This window comes from Meles meles, chromosome 5 (assembly GCF_922984935.1).
Source record: "Meles meles chromosome 5, mMelMel3.1 paternal haplotype, whole genome shotgun sequence".
In the NCBI taxonomy this organism is placed as follows: Eukaryota; Metazoa; Chordata; class Mammalia; order Carnivora; family Mustelidae; genus Meles; species Meles meles.
The window spans coordinates 2895357-2912801 of record NC_060070.1 but is presented as its reverse complement, the minus strand read 5'-3'; the positions used below and the strand labels follow the sequence as shown (position 1 = coordinate 2912801).

Sequence of the window (17445 nt, the reverse complement as noted above, 5' to 3'; positions counted from 1 at the left end):
TGACGGAGACACATCACCCTCCTCGATCTCGGGGCAAGGCTTCCGAGGCGTGCACCGGGGCCGTCCGGGACCCCTCCGGGCAGGCGCCTCAGCCCGCCTGACCCTAGAGGGCACAGGAGGTCCAGGGCCGGGCTGGGGAGGCGCGCCTCGGGGGATGTTGTCCCCTACGCCCTGAACGACACCCTTATCACGGCCTTCACCACGACGCGATGATCTTCTGCAAATGTGTGCTCGGGAGCGCGAGGACAGAGACAGGATCTTATTCATTTTTCTATAGAAAAACTGCCCGGTGCCAGGACAAAATCAATGTGCCCCCACCTGACACATGACAAATTTCACCCAGAAAATACAATTTTTCCAAGTGTGGGTTTATTTCAAAATTGTAAAGATTTATATATTATTTTTATTACATATAATAAGCAGTTTTTAGCTTAAAGTAAAAATTTTCACATTTAAAAATTTTTAAAAAAGAAAGAAAAACGTAGGCATTTTCAAAGAGCCAAAAAAGCCTGGAGCATAGGTTTATCCTTAAATATTCACATCTTAAATGCTACTTAGAAAGGATTAAAAAACTCACTAAAATTCATTTACAATTGGCAATGATTAAAAACGCCTTATCTGAGGGGAGAACATGTTAATGACACATAATGACTTAGACGTTACATTTAACAGTTTAATCAAACCAGTACACAGAATGGTCTTCACCTGTCGAAGCAGCTGTTTGGGAGAGTGAACAGAACAGCGACTCTCCAGTGCTTTCTTCAAAGAGTTGCTGATTTTCAGCTTAAGAGAGAAGAACAGCATTTAATTACCGCATCCCTGGTGGGGAAAAAAAAAAGAGAGAAAACAATGTAAAAATAGGCCTTAAATAAGAGGATGTTGGAGGAAATGTTCCTGCCAAGAGACAAACGCACGGTCACACTCGGAGCCACTAAACATTCCCTAATGAAAACTCCACCTGAACTCAAAAACCGAATTTTGAAAATAACGTTTCAAGGTCCATCAACTTTAGGCACTCTTTCCTAGCACATACGTTAACCTCAGTATAAAAAAATAAGTGCGAACACCAAAAATAACCTAACAAAAAAAAGAATTTTTAAAGATAAATAATGAAGTGGATTTTAAAAAGCAGAATGTCTATAACGACATCCTCAGAATTCCAAAGAAATATTCACGTTGACTTCCTTTGCCTTTCACACTTCCTTGCCAAAACGGTTTGTTTCAACTATGACTCGTTTTCATTTACTTGAAGTCACTCTTTGTATATGGATTGTTAGAAGCACACGCCGATGAACTGGAATTCTGAGCACATTCTGTGTGCGGCCCCCAAAGGCAGGGGTGGGGCATGGCTTCGAGCTGCCGCGGCTTCAAGCTCAGGCTCACCGGGCTGGACATCACTTCTAGGCGACCGTTCCCTGAGCTGAGAGGCAGCACCCCACACCCCAGCTGGGGTCCTGAGGACAGAGAATCGCCTGCAGTCTCTCGTCCCACAGCCTGCCCACCTGGAGTTGACCGTGGTCTGCTTGTCCTCCTTGTAAGCACTCATCAAACAGAATCGGCCATTTGAAATAGGGTAAAAATAGAATTTCTACAATCTCCTTCCTTGTTCACATGAGGCACACAATTTTGCTGTTTCCTATGTAACCTGTTTCCAGATTTTACAAAGAAATGAAGATGTTCCTCAACAGAGTTTTCTTCTGAACTGGTCAGGTGTAAGACTACGGTGAGTTTTGTTTTTCCTTCCACGACTAAATGAGGACATTTCCCGGAAAGAATGTAACAAGATGGCGATTCCTCTTGACATATCAAATAAATATGTTTCTGCTGGCTTAAACACTCACGTATCACATGTCGTCTGTTCGCTACCTCACTTTATCTTTAACGTAGAATTTGTTTTCCTGGTGTCTCTACATCCCACGTCCTGAGTACGTGCAGTCATGGAACGATCAGGAATTTCCCACCTGCAAAGGCCCAGGTGGCAAAAACAGCCCCCACCTGCTGCATGCGTTCCAAGTGGTCTCTCTGTGTACGGCAGACTTCTACTCATCTTATTTAAAAAGTGATTTCTTTGGGGCAAGAAAGTCAAAGTCCACCAAAAAACAGCCTTTTACATCACATTTTAATGCGCTTCAGCTAAAATCGGCGTATTTGTGCCGCGATCGTTAGAGGACCAGAAACAACAGCCTCACCTTGCGTACGGGATGTAGGACAGGCTGTACCTGCAAGAAAAGTTCACAGATGTTGAGACCGTCCGCACACCGTTCCTCCGAGAGCCAAGGGGCCCCATGCCACACCACAGAAAATACGGCTGCAGGGTACTGTGCGGCAACCCTCCCAGTAGGACCCCAGACCCCCAGACAGGCAGGAACAGCATCAACCAGGCACAGATTAAAGATGCAAATGACTGTTGCCCGCCCCTGCACAAACCCTCCGGGCCCCTGCTGCCTGCTGAAGTCTGAGCTGGGGATACTAGAAATGACCCCGTTTGGTTTTTTTTAGTAAAAACCGTAAGATAACTGGGGATAAACTGCATTTCCCTTAGGGAGTAAGGTCATTAAGTACCACTGACGCAACAGAAAAAGCAACATATTACAGAAAAAGCCACAGAATCTGGCTGAAACCCCCCACGGTTCAAGGAAACAGCAAGATGCAGAAGCGCACGCGGCACCCGACGAGGCCCCAGCCATGGGTGGAGGGAGACTCGGGGCCAGAGCAGACTGCTCTCAGGGGGACGGGAGACAGCCACTCGGGGGGACGGGCGGACTCTTGGTAGGAGCAGACAATGAGCTCTAGCAAGAAGGGGACGGACTCCAGAAACGCCTGTGTCGGGAAGGACACGGAGGCGTGTGGGGCGGGGCTCATCCAATTCCATCACCCGTGCACCGGGCCCCTGACGCGGTAGGACTGGGTGCTTGCTGGAGGGGAGCGTGAGCAGGGTGCAGGGGTGCCACGGAGCACGCGTGGAAGGGGGACCAGGCACACACGGGCAGCAGGACCTACAGCTTCTGCAGCTGACTTCCCGAGCCACCTAAACGTGGATTTTTTTTTTTTTTCAATAAATACTTGGGGAACTTTTTTGTTGGGGATTTGCAACCATTTGGAAAACCTCGCAGGTGAACCACGTGGCCTAGGAAGCCCAGAAAGAATTACGAAACAGGCCCGACTGAGAACACTGCACGTAAGACAGAAAACACGGGCTGCTCGGCCCGGAGCCACCAGCAGGCTCTCCGCGGGGGACTCTGGGCAGTCAAAGCTTACACACAGGTGTTCGACGAGGTGGGGGACCAGCCCTCAGCTCCGAGGTGAGCGGCTGACCGTCCTCACTGAGGAGTCCGATGGGACCGCGCCAGGTGCGACAGGTCCCCAGTTAGCAGAAGGAAATCGACTCTGTAAGTACTCAGCGGTACGGTGCAAAAGGAACAGTCACCAACGTCGTTCAGGGCTTCTCCCGGGACAGCCTCCCTTCTAAGGACTCACATGGCATCACCTACACCCTTACCGTCTCTCTCCCACGGACCGGCAGGCGGTGAGCGCGTCACGGTGTAGGCGAGCCGGCCAGCAGCCCCACCCCTCCGAGGCCCGCCCTCCGGCCGCCGCCGGGTGACCGGCGAGTCCCCAGGGACACAGCACAGATCTCACCCATCTGACCTCGTGGGAGGCCCGGCCTCCAGGGCACAGCCTTCACCCCGGGACAGCCTCCCACGACGTCCCCGGGCTCAAAGGCTCTAACAAACCGCTCATCACCCCTCAGGGAACGTTAGCTCTCTCATCAGGGAGACTTACCAGGTCATGGACAAGAACTGCAATATGCAGAATAGTAAGGCCAGGCCCTTCGCGTGCCACTAGCAATAGCAAAAACAGAGAAGCACAAGTTCAGAATTTTTAAAAATATTTTCCGCAAACAAGTTCAATTCCTGCCCTTCAAAATGCAGACAATGGCTTCGTTTAAGTTTTGGTACAACAGTTTTTTGGCGTTAAGATTTTTTGATTTGGGCGCCTGGGTGGCTCAGTTGTTAAGCGTCCGTCTTCGGCTCAGGTCATGATCGTGGGGTCGTGGGATCGAGTCCCGCGTGGGGCTCCCTGCGCAGTGGGGAGTCTGCTTCTCCTTCTGACCCTCCCCCTGCTCGAGAGCTCACTTTCTCTCATTCTCTCTCTCAACTAAATAAATAAATCTTTATTTTTAATTAGATTTAATTTAAATTTAATTAAATTCAAATTCAAATTAAAATTTAATTAAATTTTAAGATTAAAATTTAATTAAATTTTAAAATCTTTGTTTTAAATTACCTCGGAGTCCCCGAGCTAACTGTGGGGGCGCATTAGGGCGCCGTGTCCAGGTCGGCGGACCCCCACCAGCAACAGTCAGGGCCACTGTCCTCGGCGGGGCTTCCGCGCGTCACTCCTGCTCTCGCTCCTGGAGCTCGTTCCGGAAGCAAAGCTGCGCTACTGCAGTCTCCCAGGACAACGCAAAACGAACAGTTTCTGCGTTAAAGTGGCCTATCTCAGGGATTCCTGGTCCACTTTTATTTCCGTGTGTTCACTTCCTTATCGCCCACTGCCTACCCAACAGCAGGCGGTCAGAGCACCCCCGAGCCAGGCGTCGGCGCCCACACGGGCGTGCGAGCACGGGGCAAGAGCCTTCTCTGGCGTAACCGCCGAGGAACGAGGGAGAAGCACTGTCGCATACGCGAGCCCAGTCCTCACATCCCCAAATTAAAAAGGAAATCAGAGCATTTTTGATAGAATAGTCCTAAAACGTACGCTCCCCTGCTCGTCTCTGAGGCGTGCAGTTTCTCGACAGCCCAGCACCGCTGCGAATCCCTTGGGGAAGCAGACGGGGCGGTGAGTTCACACAAGGACGACGCAGAGCCCGAGAAGCGAGCGGGGCTGGATGCCGCCATGTCCTGCTAACGAGGAGCTATCGCCCTGCCTCAGGAGCCACAAGGCTAATTTAACTTCTTCTGCCCCCCTTTATTAAGTGATTTTACACCTTTTTAACAATTAAGTCAGTCATCTCGACTTCTAACGTGGGGCTCCAACTCATGACCCCGAGATCAAGCTGACGCTCTTCCAACGGAGCGAGCCAAGGGCTCCCTTTCGCCTCCTCTGGCTCGTTTGTTCGGGTTTCTCATTAGTTTCGACATCTTGTGACTCAAACTGCACCCGCACCCGCGGTCTCCGCTGCCTCAGGGCATGGCCGGGGGAGAGAACGTCCCCAGCAGCAGCCTCTCGGGGCCTGGGAGTCTGGAGAGGAGCTGGGCCTTCTACCCTAAAAGCGAGTCTGACCTCACCCGTCCGTTCTGGACGGCAGGCTCGCTCCCCAGTCTAGCCACTAACCTGACGTTACCGCACACAAGCTTAGGGACCCCAACCTTCGGGGGTTTTAGACCCTGAGCTCCTCTGGGACGGCAGCGTGACGACACAGGTGCGGGGCCACAGTTAGCAGAAGCCAGGCCCGGCGGGTGGAACTTACCCACAGAGCAGCACACAGCGTAAACACGAAACAGAGCTGGAGGAAAGGAGAGAAAAAACGGCGAGTGAGAGTCCTTCCGAGAGCTGACCTGCCCTCGCTGGCATCAGGAAGCGAGCCCCGCACCCAGGACACGGCCGCCCCAACTGTGCCGACTCAGGGCCGAGCCCGGGACTTACAGTCTGGGACTGCAGCGTTCCCGGCAAACCACCAGCACCGAGTAAATAACCCGCGATGAAACCGACAGACGGGATGTTTGAGAAGGACACCAGCTGCTGGGTTTTCACTTCTCTTAAGTCTGGCACAACTAACGTCCCGTGTCCTACCAGCCTCGGGTGTACGGGACAGGGGCTCGGCACTGGCCCACACGGCTCGGTGCTCATCACCACGGCCGGGCGCTTCATCCCGGACGCCGGCTGTTCTGGGGAGGGCTGACGTCACTGTTCAGTGACAGAGTCCTGCGACAGGCACTTAGCACAACCGGGAACACCCGGAAAATTCTACTTTACTTAACTGGACATAAGGCATCTACTGTAACGATTTTCACACCGAAGACGACACCATCGCTCCATGTCCCCGTGTCCCTCGAGGAGGCAGAGGAGTGAACGTGAGGGGCAGGCAACAGTGACAGGCAGGTGGTGGCGGGCACCGGCCTGCGTAGCATCCCAGCCCCGACACTCGGCTGTTCAATCAGTCGCCTGCTCTCACCTCAGTTCTCTTCTCTTGAAAACGAGGACGGTGTCCGCCGGCCTGCTCTAGAGCGCGACGGCGCGGATCAGAGCCTGTCGTGGGCCCGCGCGGGGGGACGGCACTGAGATGCGCAAGTGCCAGTCGCCCGTCACTGTCACGACTCAGCACGAATTACGTCAGCAGCAAACCTGAGCTCGCAGGACACGCGGCTGCAAATGTCCTGACTCACGTCACCACCGAAGTTACGTCCTGTTAATACTTAATGGTCTCTCCCGGGAAATAGTCTGTATTTCTGAATGTCTGAACAGCCTTCCTGACCTTCTGCTTATCTGTGTAGAGAACGTTACTAAGACGGCTTCCGGGAGATCCGAAATAAAGCCCATCTCCACAAAATCTGAGTAAAATATAAGCGTCTCCCCGTCTAACAGCACAAGCTTCGGTAACCCACACAAAGCCGAGTTTTAATATGCTGCTCTGCGTGTTAATACAGGAAATTGAACATAACTGGAAAAATTAGAAAAACGGTAATAAAATATGATGAAGTTGAATAAGGACACGAATGGAAAGTCAGGTTAAAAAGGACTTCCTTTCCTCTGGCGCAGAGGTGGGCGAGACTCCCACGCATCGTGGCTGAGACCACTCCTTGACCACACTTCAGCCAGCAGTAGCTGTTTCAAAGCCTCCTGGCGTTACAAGGACACGCGAGCTGACGCTGACCCCTAAGTTCAAGAGCGCGCTTGAAGAGAAATCTGCGAGACACAGACAAGCCCATCGGGAGCCGGGCGCTCACTGGAGAGAGGGAGGGACATTTGAGTTCCTTGGCCCACGATACCCAAAACATCAGCCAAGAACCCAAAATGCGTGACATGCAAACCTTCTAAACATAAGCCCACGCTTGTCCCGGTTCGAAGACAGATCCCGAGTTTAAGAGCGAGGACCCGACGGCCGTGCGCGAGACCCAGCATGTGATGAAGGGCATCCTGAAAGGCCCCGCTGCCGGGACTACCGCAGTCACACGGGGAAGGGACAGAAGCCAGACGACAGCCTTCCTGGATGAAGCCAAGCATCCCTGAGAGAAGAGACAGATGGCCTCCGGGAGCCCTGTGTCCCAGCTGTCCCCTCCAAAGGGCCCACACGGGCCTCCGTCATGAGGCGCTCTCCAGGGCTGGGAAAGGACCAGCTCCACATTAAACACTCGAGCTCCGACGGCAGTACATGTGACAGAGAGGAGCACTGCACAAGTCAGTGGATGTACGTAATGCCAGATCCTCTGACTCCTGAACTCACAGCCCGGGGGCAGGGTCATCACGACAGTAAGAGCAATTTCAGAGTATGCATATAAAAGCAGGCAATCATCTGCAAGATAATGCAAAAACCACTTCTCTAAGTTTGAATTCTCATCATCTACTTACAAGCATAATAATCGTTGCGAACAGTCTCGTTGTTTCAAACATCTTCTTCAGCTGCTTCACGGGTCCCATTAGAAAGCAGGTACTTAAAAGAGAGAAAGTGCGGACCAGTTGAACAAACAGGAGAACCAAGACATGGACCTACTACCCTGGCTACATAAACATAAACCCTTCAAACAAAAGACATCTTACGTTGGTTTACTAATAACAATCTCTCACGAACCCAGTTATATTTTCCCTTAACATTAAAAGGAAACTTTCTTTAAAACCTTAATACTTTTATCTTTATTTAACGAAGCTCTAGGCCCAATATGGGCTTGAACTCGTGGCCCCAGATCAAGAATCACATACATGGTCTACCCACGCCGCCAGCCAGAAGCCCCGTAGAGGAGCCTGACACCGGCGTCCTAGGACACACCACGGCCTCTCACAGGTCTCCCGAGGGTGACTTCAGAGCTCCCGCTGAACACAATGCCCAGGCTGTACCATGCCCAAGGGTCGTCTGCTCCCGATCTGAGCCCATTCAGGCACTGGCCCTCCTCACCCCTGCACACTACTGACCAGAACAACGCTACACAACCCCTGAATAACGGTCAGCGGGAAGCCCCCAACAGCAACATGACCTAAAACCGCTGAGCTGGGCTCCGTTCTGGTGGGAGCCTGAAGGAGCGGCTTTGCAGGCACGAGCCCAGAAAGCCCTGAGCTTGGCCTCAGCTCACACAGGTTCACCTGACCACCTCTGATCCAGAAACTCCTGGGAAGACAGAAGGTCACCTCCGAAAACTCAGTGTACACAAACCCAGAACTTCTCCAGCAGACGTCAACACACCCAAACTGGGCACCGAGCTCCTCAGAGGGGGATTCCCATGCCCCAATCCCACAAGCTCCGGGCCGGCTGATCTCCCCGCTCAGCACCACGCCCGGAGGACCTCCAGTCCGGCCCTCGCCCTCCGAGACGGCACTTCCCACGCAGGGACCAGAGCGCAGCCCCAGGAGTGGGGTCTGGAGGACGGTCTGGTAGAGAGCCTGGCAGTCACCTTACTAGGCACATCACGGGGCGGTGACTCACCCTCTCTGGGCCATAAAGTGGGGGACAACGGTGCCCGCCTCAGACACTGGAGCAGCAGACGGAAGCGCTTACAAGTGCCCCAAAGGCTGGTTACTCCCACCGTTCCCACGCCACGACGCCCCTGGCACATGGCAGGAGTCCACGAGCATGTACCGAACGAACATCGGTCTCGCGGCTCCAGAAGCCGGGCCATTCAGGCCGGCGCCGGCACCGGCCCAGCAGGCCCGGAGCAGCCCGCCTTCTGTACGCACCTGGCGAGCGCGGCGAGATTCCCGAAGGTATAAAACACTGCAAACAGCTTTATGCCACCAGGAAGCCACAGCAATCCGGTCCCCTGAGTTCAGATATAGTTCAAAATAGTTTTACCATTGTAATAGCAAAAAATACAACCACACTACAGTAAAAATAATACGATTATACAACAATCTACAGTTTAAGTATAAATGTGCCAGCCGGGTCTCTACTTACACTGTTTTAAAACGACAGTTAATTGTCATTGTTCTTTGCCAACTGGGCCCTTCTGCCTGTTTCGCACACGAATATGAGCAACTTACCCGTAAGGGAACCTTCCCTACACGTGTGCGCGCATCGGACCCTACGTAAAGTGATATTCTTATACGCAGCGAGTTCAACAGTTAACACATTTCAATTCCTGGCTCTGCAGCTTTCTACACACATTGATTTTTCTTTAAAAAAATTATTTTCACAACCTGTAACTCCCCCCCCCCCCCCGCAGCAAATACTAATTTCAGCATCTCTGTATTGCCCTCTAGCCTTTTATTTCCAGTGACCACGTCCCCCTGGAAACAGTCCGGCGGCAGCCCGGGGAGGCAGGCTGCTTGCTGGACGACATGGGATTAGGGGCCGAGAACAGAAGTCATGGGGCGACAGGAGGCTGTAACTCACCAGCACAGAGAAGAAAATGCCGCACACGAAGCAGATGACGAACCACTTGAGCCTGGTGTCGAAGCTGAGGGACGAGGCGTCCAGGACCTAAGGAAGGAAGGGGAGTCAGAATGCGCCCTCCGGCTGCCTGGAGCAGTCTGACTTCACGACTCCGTGCAGCGGGAGGGCAACGCCCGAGCCTGTCCGCAGACTCTGTCTGCTTGAGCCTGCGCCACGTCACGTGGGAAAGGTAAGACCCCCTCACCCCCAGGCTGTGAAGGGAGATGTGAGCACGACGTGGGGTGAAGGACGGCCTTGGGGCACCGCTGTTCCCTCTGCCGGTGGGATGACAGGTGTGCCCACGGCACTGTGCTCCTGGTTTCAACAGCAGACACACCCCAACATGGATGAAATGACAGGCGTAGGATACATACCATAACATACTCAGCGACTAACAAAACTGGGGGAAGATGAAACAAGATCACGAGATCAGCAAAATGTGGGGCACCGCTGACGCTGGGTCCCAGGCGCACAGGGCTCACCAAGCCTCCCTCAGTGTCCCTATCTGAAGCCGTGCAGGAGAGGCCCCCAAGTGCAGAGCCTGAGACAGGGGTTCTGATGCTTGAACTGCTCTGGGCACAAACCCTGAGGGAAGTGAGAAGAGCTGATGAGGAAGGGGAGGGATCATGTGGTTTCAGCTGGTGTTTGGCTCGGGCCTGGGCTGCCAACCACCTCAGTGTGGGTCCCGCCCTGATGCAGGAGGCCGGCCTTCCAGAACCCACCTCCTGCCAGCTGGCCACGGGCTGTCAGCAGTGTGGGGGTGCCTGCAGGAGGGCACAGCTATGGGCCCTTGGCGGATGCATACACCTGCCTCACAAGGGGGACCTGGGCAGCCACTGGTCCTCTCTGCCACCAGACACATAACTTCCATGTATTATAAAAAGTTCACTTAAAACCAACTCAGAGAGGCCCTAGGTACACCCTCAACCATTATTAAAAAACACATTTTTTTTAAATGATCATCTGTGCTAGAGCAACAGCATTGTTACATGCAAACTGTAACCAAATTACGTGGGCAGAGTGGAAATCACCGGGCACGCCTTCTACAGTAATCCAGACACAGCTGTAGACACACTCAGATTTCTAATTACACTCAGAACTTACTTCCCAATGAAGGTGAAAAAGTATCAGCAATGGTCATTTCAGGAAACTAGAAATACATATTAAGAAGTTTGTATTAAAAAAAGAAGTTTATATCATAACTTAATTTCTAACTTATATTACCACAGATACTTAAAAATAAGATCACGTGCTTATGATGTATTTCAAGAATAGTGAAGCAAAAACAAAACTTCTTTGCAAAGGCTCAAAAATACCTTTTGCTACATTCCTTACCTCAACCAATTAACCTGGGAATCCTTGCGCAGCATGAAAAGTAGATAAAAATAATTAAAGACTGTAAGTACAACAAATATCACTTACTGCATTTTAAATGTTTTTTAAAATCTGCTTTAACTCACATTCTCGTTTCCTGCAATGTCACCTCTTTAGAGCAAAACTACTGTTCCGTGTTAAACAAAGAACAGACTTGCCTAGGAAAACGTCCAAACGTCACGCATTCTGACCAGGAAGAGGCCCTGCCGCGTTTCCACTCCACGGAGCAGCATGGACCCCGCGGCCCGCTCACCGGGCAGGAGCCCGCGGCCGGCGCGCCCAGACCAGCACCCGTGGAAGCCGGACTGGGAACCGGGCAGCGAGAGCGCGGTGACGTGGGAACGGGTTGACGAGTTCATGTCACCCCACCGTTCCCAAGCTCACTGCCGGCTTTCAAGAGCAGTTCGTGCTTCTCTTGGACTGTTTGCACATGTACTTGCAGTATCCCCCTCATTAGCATCTTCCAAGTGAAGACCGTCGAAAGGAAACAAGTTATTTCCATTTGTAAAAACGCAATATTCAACCCACGAGCAAATGACTCGCCTTGAGGTGTGCCTGCTGTCCAGGACACAGAAACAAACCACAGATTCCCTAACGCGCGCCGGGGAGAACGTGCCAGAACGGAGCCCGAGGAGCCCGGACGGCCCGCCCCTGCAGCAGAAGCATTCGGGTGCGCCTTTCTGGTCCAGGCACCGTCAGGAACGAGCACAGCAAACCCAGCAACCATGCTGACTTCTTAAAGGTCGTCTCGGAGAAGAAATACGCATGGACACGGGCACCAAGGACTCATTTGTCATCAAGGCAGAGCAGCGGGCACCTGGCTGGCTCCATCCGTTAAGCGTCCGACTTCTGCTTTCAGTTCAGGTCCTGACCTCAGGGTCGTGGGATCAAGCCCTGTGCCGGGCTCTGCGCTAGCGGGGAGTCTGTTGAGACTCTCTCTTCCTCTGCCTCGGCCCCTCCCCCTGCTCGCTTGCTCACTCGCCTGCTCTCGAAATAAAAAACCTTCAAAAATAATTAGAGGCCGCCTGGGTGGCTCAGCCGGTTAAGCATCTGCCTTCCGTTCAGGTCATGATCCCAGGATCCTGGAATCGAGTCTCACATTGGACTCCCTGCTCAGTGGGGAGCCTGCTTCTCCCTCTGCCTGCCACTCCCCCTGCTTATGCTCTCTCTCTCAAATAAATAATAAAATCTTAAAAATAAATAAATAAAAATAATTAGAAAAACTAAACAAAGGAAGAGGAAGCAAAAAGAAAGCCTCTGGTCAGCAGGAGAGACCCTGCCCTTCCCTGGCGCCCTCTTCCTGCTGCAGTGAACAGCACTCGCGGGGAACCAGAACACGACTAATGAAAAAAAAATTGTTGGAAAACATCTCCCCGGCAGCAGCAACATTACAGATGAGAGAATGACCCTGCGGCCCGGCGGACACTCGCGTCTCTCCTAGCGATGGAGAAGCCAGGAGAGCCCCGCTCACAAAGCGGCAGCTGTCTCGGCTGAGCCTCGCTCCGAGGCCGCCAGCCCCTGGATAACGGGAACGCGGTGGGCTTTCAGCTACCGAACACCACGAACGCGGTACTCCCCCAAGTCCTCGCTCAACACGACGGCAGCGCCGAGAGACGTAATGCCCAGCGACCACGAGCTCCAGAGCAGGCGCGCACAGACGCTCTCCAGTGGGATCGTCGCCCGCCACCTCCGGGGCCCTGCTCCGTACTCCGTCTCCTCTGTGGCCCGCAGGCCCTCCTCCCTCCTGTCCCCTACTGCTCTCCCTGCCCCGCTCTCTCACTTGCGACCTCCGAAGACAGGTCCTACCCCGGATCCTGGCAGAGTCCTGGATGATTCCAACACCCACACGGACAGCACGGCCTCTCTGCTCCTCGTCCCTCATCTCCACAGGTTCTGTCCTCCACCCCACTCAGTGACCCAGGCCACTCTTACTCCTGAAATCACTCTAGGCTCAAACTTCAAGCCACTGCTCTTGGGCCTTGATGTCCCCCTGGGGGCACGCGGATCCAACGGCTCGTGCCTGGACTGCCCTGCAGCCTCGGGGTCCCCGCATCCAGCCCGCTGGTCCTTCTCTTCTCCTTTCTGCTGAAACACACGCTCCATCCACACAGACATTCAAAATCCCCCTTTCTGCGGCATCCACCTGGCACAACGCCACGACTCAAGCCCGTGTCCTGTTCCTCTGGCCAGTCAGGCGGCAGGACGGGGATCATAACCAGGTCATCGCCACCTTCCCAGGAGCCCTGACCACGCCTGCCTGGCGACCCGCCGCAGGGGACTAACGGGCGCCGGCAGGCACCCCGCCTTCTCCCTCCACCGCCCACGGGCTCTTTCAAACCTCCGGCCGTGGTGCCGACAGTCTCTGTGCAGGCAGCGTCCCCTCCTCCACACCAAAAACACAGACCCTTGATGTGGCCACGTCCACGGCTCGCTTCCGGCAAACCTCCGAGGCCCGCGCAAGCCCCTCTTCCCTTCCTTCCCGCGGATGTCCGCAGAGGGGCTGAGCTCAATGTGCCCTAGAGCCCAGCCCCCCGACCTTCTCAGGGAACATGCAGTATCCCCTACTGCCCCGTCTCAAGAGTGACCCCCGTTCTCTCCCGGAGACCGCTCCCACCAACCTGTCCGCATGATCACGCCTCTTCCAGCTTGAAGAAAAAGCTCACCTGACTTCACCCTCCCGCCTCGCTCACTCATGCGCTCAGCAAATACTGCAGCGCTCCTGGGGCTTGTCCTCGGGGCTGAGTCGTCCGGCCCTCGGCGCGCCCTCCTCCCTGACTCAGGCTCCATCAACCTGTCCGAGCCTTGGGTTTCGGGCTCCCTCGACAGGGAGCACACCGCCAACCGGGGCCTGGACCCCAGGGGGAAATCGGCACAGAGTGAAGCCAGCCCTCCCTCGCGTCCAGCCTCTTGCTCCCACGGCCACAGAAAGCAGTCCGAGGCACAATCGGCCCTGTCATTTTGGCCTACTGCTTTTTTTCTCTTAAGGTTTTATTTACTTCCGTATTTGAGAGAAAGCGAGAAAGCACGAGTGAGCAGGGGGAAGGGCAGAGGGAAAAATCACAGGCAGATGCCCTGCTGCGCAGGGAGCCCAACACGGGGCTCGAACCCAACATCCCAGGATCATGGCCTGAGCCTAAGTCAGACACTTAACAGACTGAGCCACCCGGGCGCCCCAGCCCGTCGCTTTAATCGGCCGCTCTGACCCCAACTGCCCGGCAGCTGAGCGGGACGCCGGTGACCCAGCTGCGAACGTGGTAAGGTGGCTGTCCTCACACCTGTGAACGCCCACATTCCAGCACCTCAGCGGCCCTGTGGGCGCAGGGAGGACTTCAGCAGGTCTGAGGGCAGATGGCAGGGCAGGAGCGGCTCCCGAAGCTGGATCTGGAGGCTTGCTAAAGGCCTCTGGGGAGGTGCCTCGAAGAGACAGCCGACAGAAGTGGGAACAACAGGGGGCCAGTGCCCTCTCCTCCCCGTGACACCAATCTCCCCCCAGATCCCCAGTTCCTCTCACACTCCAGAAACCACCTGGTCACCCTTGTCGGATCCTGGCGAGACAAAGAGCCCACCCAGGTTAAGGCCCAGCAGGCAAACCTTGGGAGCCAGGTTGGGGTAGCCCAGAAAAAAGAAATGGCTAAGGCCGGGGCAGCTGAGCAGAGCGCGGTTGTCCTGGGGGACAGGGACTGAGGCGGGAAGGCATGCAGGGGGCTGGAGTGCCTCGAGCAGAGTCTGGACCTTATACCAAGGGCTAAAGGAAGCCGCGTGACTGGTCTAGATCCTCCCACACCGGCTCCTTCTCTCCCTCCTTCCATCTTCCCAGACATCTCACAAGGAGAGACCCTACGACTCGCTGTTCTGCCTCTTCCCTGGCCACCAAGTCCCCACAGCAGGATGGAGCAGTCCCAGACCTCAGACGCACACGGCCACCGCCGTCTCCCACCTCCCCGGCTACCCTGAGCTAATCCCATCCAGTCCTCCAGACCCAGCCCACGTGCATCCTGCCACACTCGTAGGACGTCACCCCGAACGCCATCAGCAAGCTCCCTACATCCTCACCCTCTGCCCTGACAGGTCCCCGCCGCCCGCTCTCTGCACGCCGGTCTCCCCTGCACTCTCTGAGTGGGGCCTATCTTCTCAGGCCCACGCATCCTGACCACTGGGGACAGGAAGTGGCCTAGGTGAACACCCCCCTCACTGCTGTTTCCCATCCGTTCCTCGGCCCCAGAAATAGCTGCCTCCAGGATCCTGCCACCACACCAGGCCACCCGCGACTCCCCCTCCCTGCGGTCACCAGCATCCCCTAGGTCACCGCCTTCACTGCCCCCTCCCGAATCACACCTCTTGCTCTTCTACGGGTTCTGCGTCCGGCTCACTACCACCCCTCCACTCCTGCCTTAACTGCTGGTCATGTCGCCACTGGAGGAAGAAGCCGTCTAAACTCCGAGACTCCTGGTTCCTCACCCTCTGTCCTCCAGTGATCCGCGCAGCTTACATCGACCGCCGAGCCCCTCATCCATAGTAAGACACGCCCCATCATCTCGCACCCTCCGTGATCTGTCTCAAGCATCCCCCTTTCCGACCACCACCTCCTGCCCTCCGGCATGCCCAGTCACCCACGGCACCGAAGTCACCACACACTCCTTCTCCCTCCACGCCCTGCACCCCCACTGCCCGCCTACAATCCCTCCTGCGTGGATCCTCAACTTCTTTGCCCTCTGCCCCCTCATGTGGTCACCGGGCAGCATCCAAACCCTGGTGAAATCCAACTCTGCCAGCCCTGCCCTGCACTCCTGCTGCCGGACACGACCCCCACCTCCAGGTCAGGACCATGACCCACACGTGGGGCTTTGTGCTGCCAACAGTCGCACTGCGGCTCACTATCCATCCGGTCACTGCCTTCCAGCCGGCAGCTTCACGTCCCACTCCGGTGAGGACAGCGTCCTCTCGTGCTCCAAGGGCAGCATCCGCAGCCGCGGGCTCTCGTCCCTCCCCTCCCCCGGTCCGCACGCGCTGGCCGTCCACATGCCCAAGCAAGCACCGCCAGCCCCTTCTCGGGGGCAGCCGAGCCCCTCCCCGGGGTCTTCCCAGCCGCTCCTGGATGCCCTCCCGCCGTGATCCCCTCTCTTGCCTGCACCACCACCTCCGTTCTCTGGACTACTCTCAACATCCTTCTCCCCTCCGGACGGGGGGCTCAAGAAAAGGGACACTGTCCCCTTCACGTACCCCAGGGTGCCAGCTGCTCCGTACAACAGAACTTTCTGCACTGAAACGTCCCTCTCGTGTCCCGTCCCATGCAGCAACCACGAACACACGTGCGGGCCGGACGCCTGTGACTAGGAAAGGAGAGTCTGACTTCTTACTGGTTTAAGCGGTAAGCAGCCGCACGCGCTCCGGACGCTGCCCTGCACAGCACCACACAGCGAGTCGGGGAGCCGGGCGGGCCGTCTCCGCGCGCACGGACCCCCTCGGACCCTCTCGCACTATCAGTGGACCCTGTGGGGCCGCGACCGCCCGCCCGCCCGTCACCCCGGCCCCGAAAGCAGCTCCTGGGTGCAGCTCCGCGCCCTCCCAGCCGCCCAGCGAGCCGGCCCAGAAGTGCTGAGTGGACGGGACGGCGGAGAGGCCGGCGAGGAAGGCATCAGGAGCCCCCGCAAGGTCGCCGCTCAGCGCCGTCCGCGAGCCCAGGCCGGCAGGGCTCCCGCCCCGCGGCCCCGCGATTGCCCCGCGCGAGGAAGGACCCTCGGCGAGCCCGGGGCAAAGCTGCTCCGTGCGGCGCGGGATCCTTGACCGGGGCTCCGTGCCTGCGCGGACACCGAGTAATCCCGTTTACTTCACTTTTCCAAGACGCCCGCCCCCCGGGGCGCCCCGTTTCCGGACGACACACGCCACTCGCGGCACCGCCGTCCCCCCGCGCCCGCGACACGAAGCCCGGACGCCGGCTTCCCGCGGCTCGGGGACCAGGCGGCCGCGCCCCGCCGGCGCCGCCCCGCCCGGCTGCAGAGCCCAGCGCAGCGCAGACGCCCCGGGAGAGCCGCGGGGTCCCCGAGGGCCAGGAGGCCTACGCGGGGTGGGGCCGGCGGCTCCTGCGGACCCCAAAACCCGGAGCCCCGGCCTCCCCGGGAGGCGCGCACACCGGCGCCCGCTCCGCCCGCCCCTCCGCGGCCGCTACCTGCGCCGTCAGGCCCTGCTCCTCGTCGTCCTGGCCGCTCAGGACCCGCCGCAGCTTCTCCATGGCCCCGCTCCCCGCCGCACTGGCGGCCCGGCTCGCTGGACCCCCGCGCCCTCTCGGAACCCGGAACCCGGTACCCCACGTGACCGGACATCCGGGACGCCGCTTCCGGCGCCTCACAGCAGCGCGCGCCTGCGCGTCAGGGCCCCGCCGGCCGGGCCGGAGTCTGCGCGTTCAGGCTCTGCGCTGGCGGGCCGCGGGGGTCGGGCTCGCACTGCTGCGCGGCCCAGCACCCAGTCCTGCAGCCCCAGCATCTAGTACT

The 17445-nt window shown here is 56.5% G+C and overlaps 1 protein-coding gene across 2 annotated transcripts; it reads right to left on the bottom strand.

Moving 5' to 3' along the window:
* Nucleotides 1–468: 468 nt before the first annotated feature.
* SFT2D1 (SFT2 domain containing 1) lies at nucleotides 469–17259 on the bottom strand. Of its 2 annotated transcripts, XM_046005119.1 has the most exons (8): nucleotides 17124–17259; nucleotides 9545–9631; nucleotides 8890–8972; nucleotides 7573–7654; nucleotides 5474–5509; nucleotides 3784–3842; nucleotides 2190–2219; nucleotides 469–819 (listed from the first exon to the last, which is right to left on the bottom strand). In XM_046005119.1, the coding sequence occupies exons 1-8, from the start codon at nucleotides 17184–17186 to the stop codon at nucleotides 780–782; spliced, it is 480 nt and encodes a 159-aa protein (XP_045861075.1). In that variant the 5' UTR covers nucleotides 17187–17259; the 3' UTR covers nucleotides 469–779. The 2 variants fall into 2 exon arrangements, with proteins under 2 accessions (XP_045861075.1, XP_045861076.1); XM_046005120.1 differs by lacking the exons at nucleotides 9545–9631; nucleotides 17124–17259 and adding an exon at nucleotides 5650–6909 and having other exon boundaries at nucleotides 8890–8925.
* Nucleotides 17260–17445: the final 186 nt, after the last annotated feature.

What these genes read in the sequence shown, in the direction of transcription:
- SFT2D1 (XM_046005119.1), bottom strand. Translation starts at nt 17,186, where the DNA reads ATGGAGAAGCTGCGGCGGGTCCTGAGCGGCCAGGACGACGAGGAGCAG. An exon ending in AGCAGGGCCTGACGGCGCAG is followed by an intron (nt 9,632 to 17,123) that starts GTAGCGGCCGCG and finishes TTCCTTCCTTAG; the next exon opens with GTCCTGGACGCCTCGTCCCT. An exon ending in CGCTGTGTGCTGCTCTGTGG is followed by an intron (nt 3,843 to 5,473) that starts GTAAGTTCCACC and finishes TGCTATTGCTAG; the next exon opens with TGGCACGCGAAGGGCCTGGC.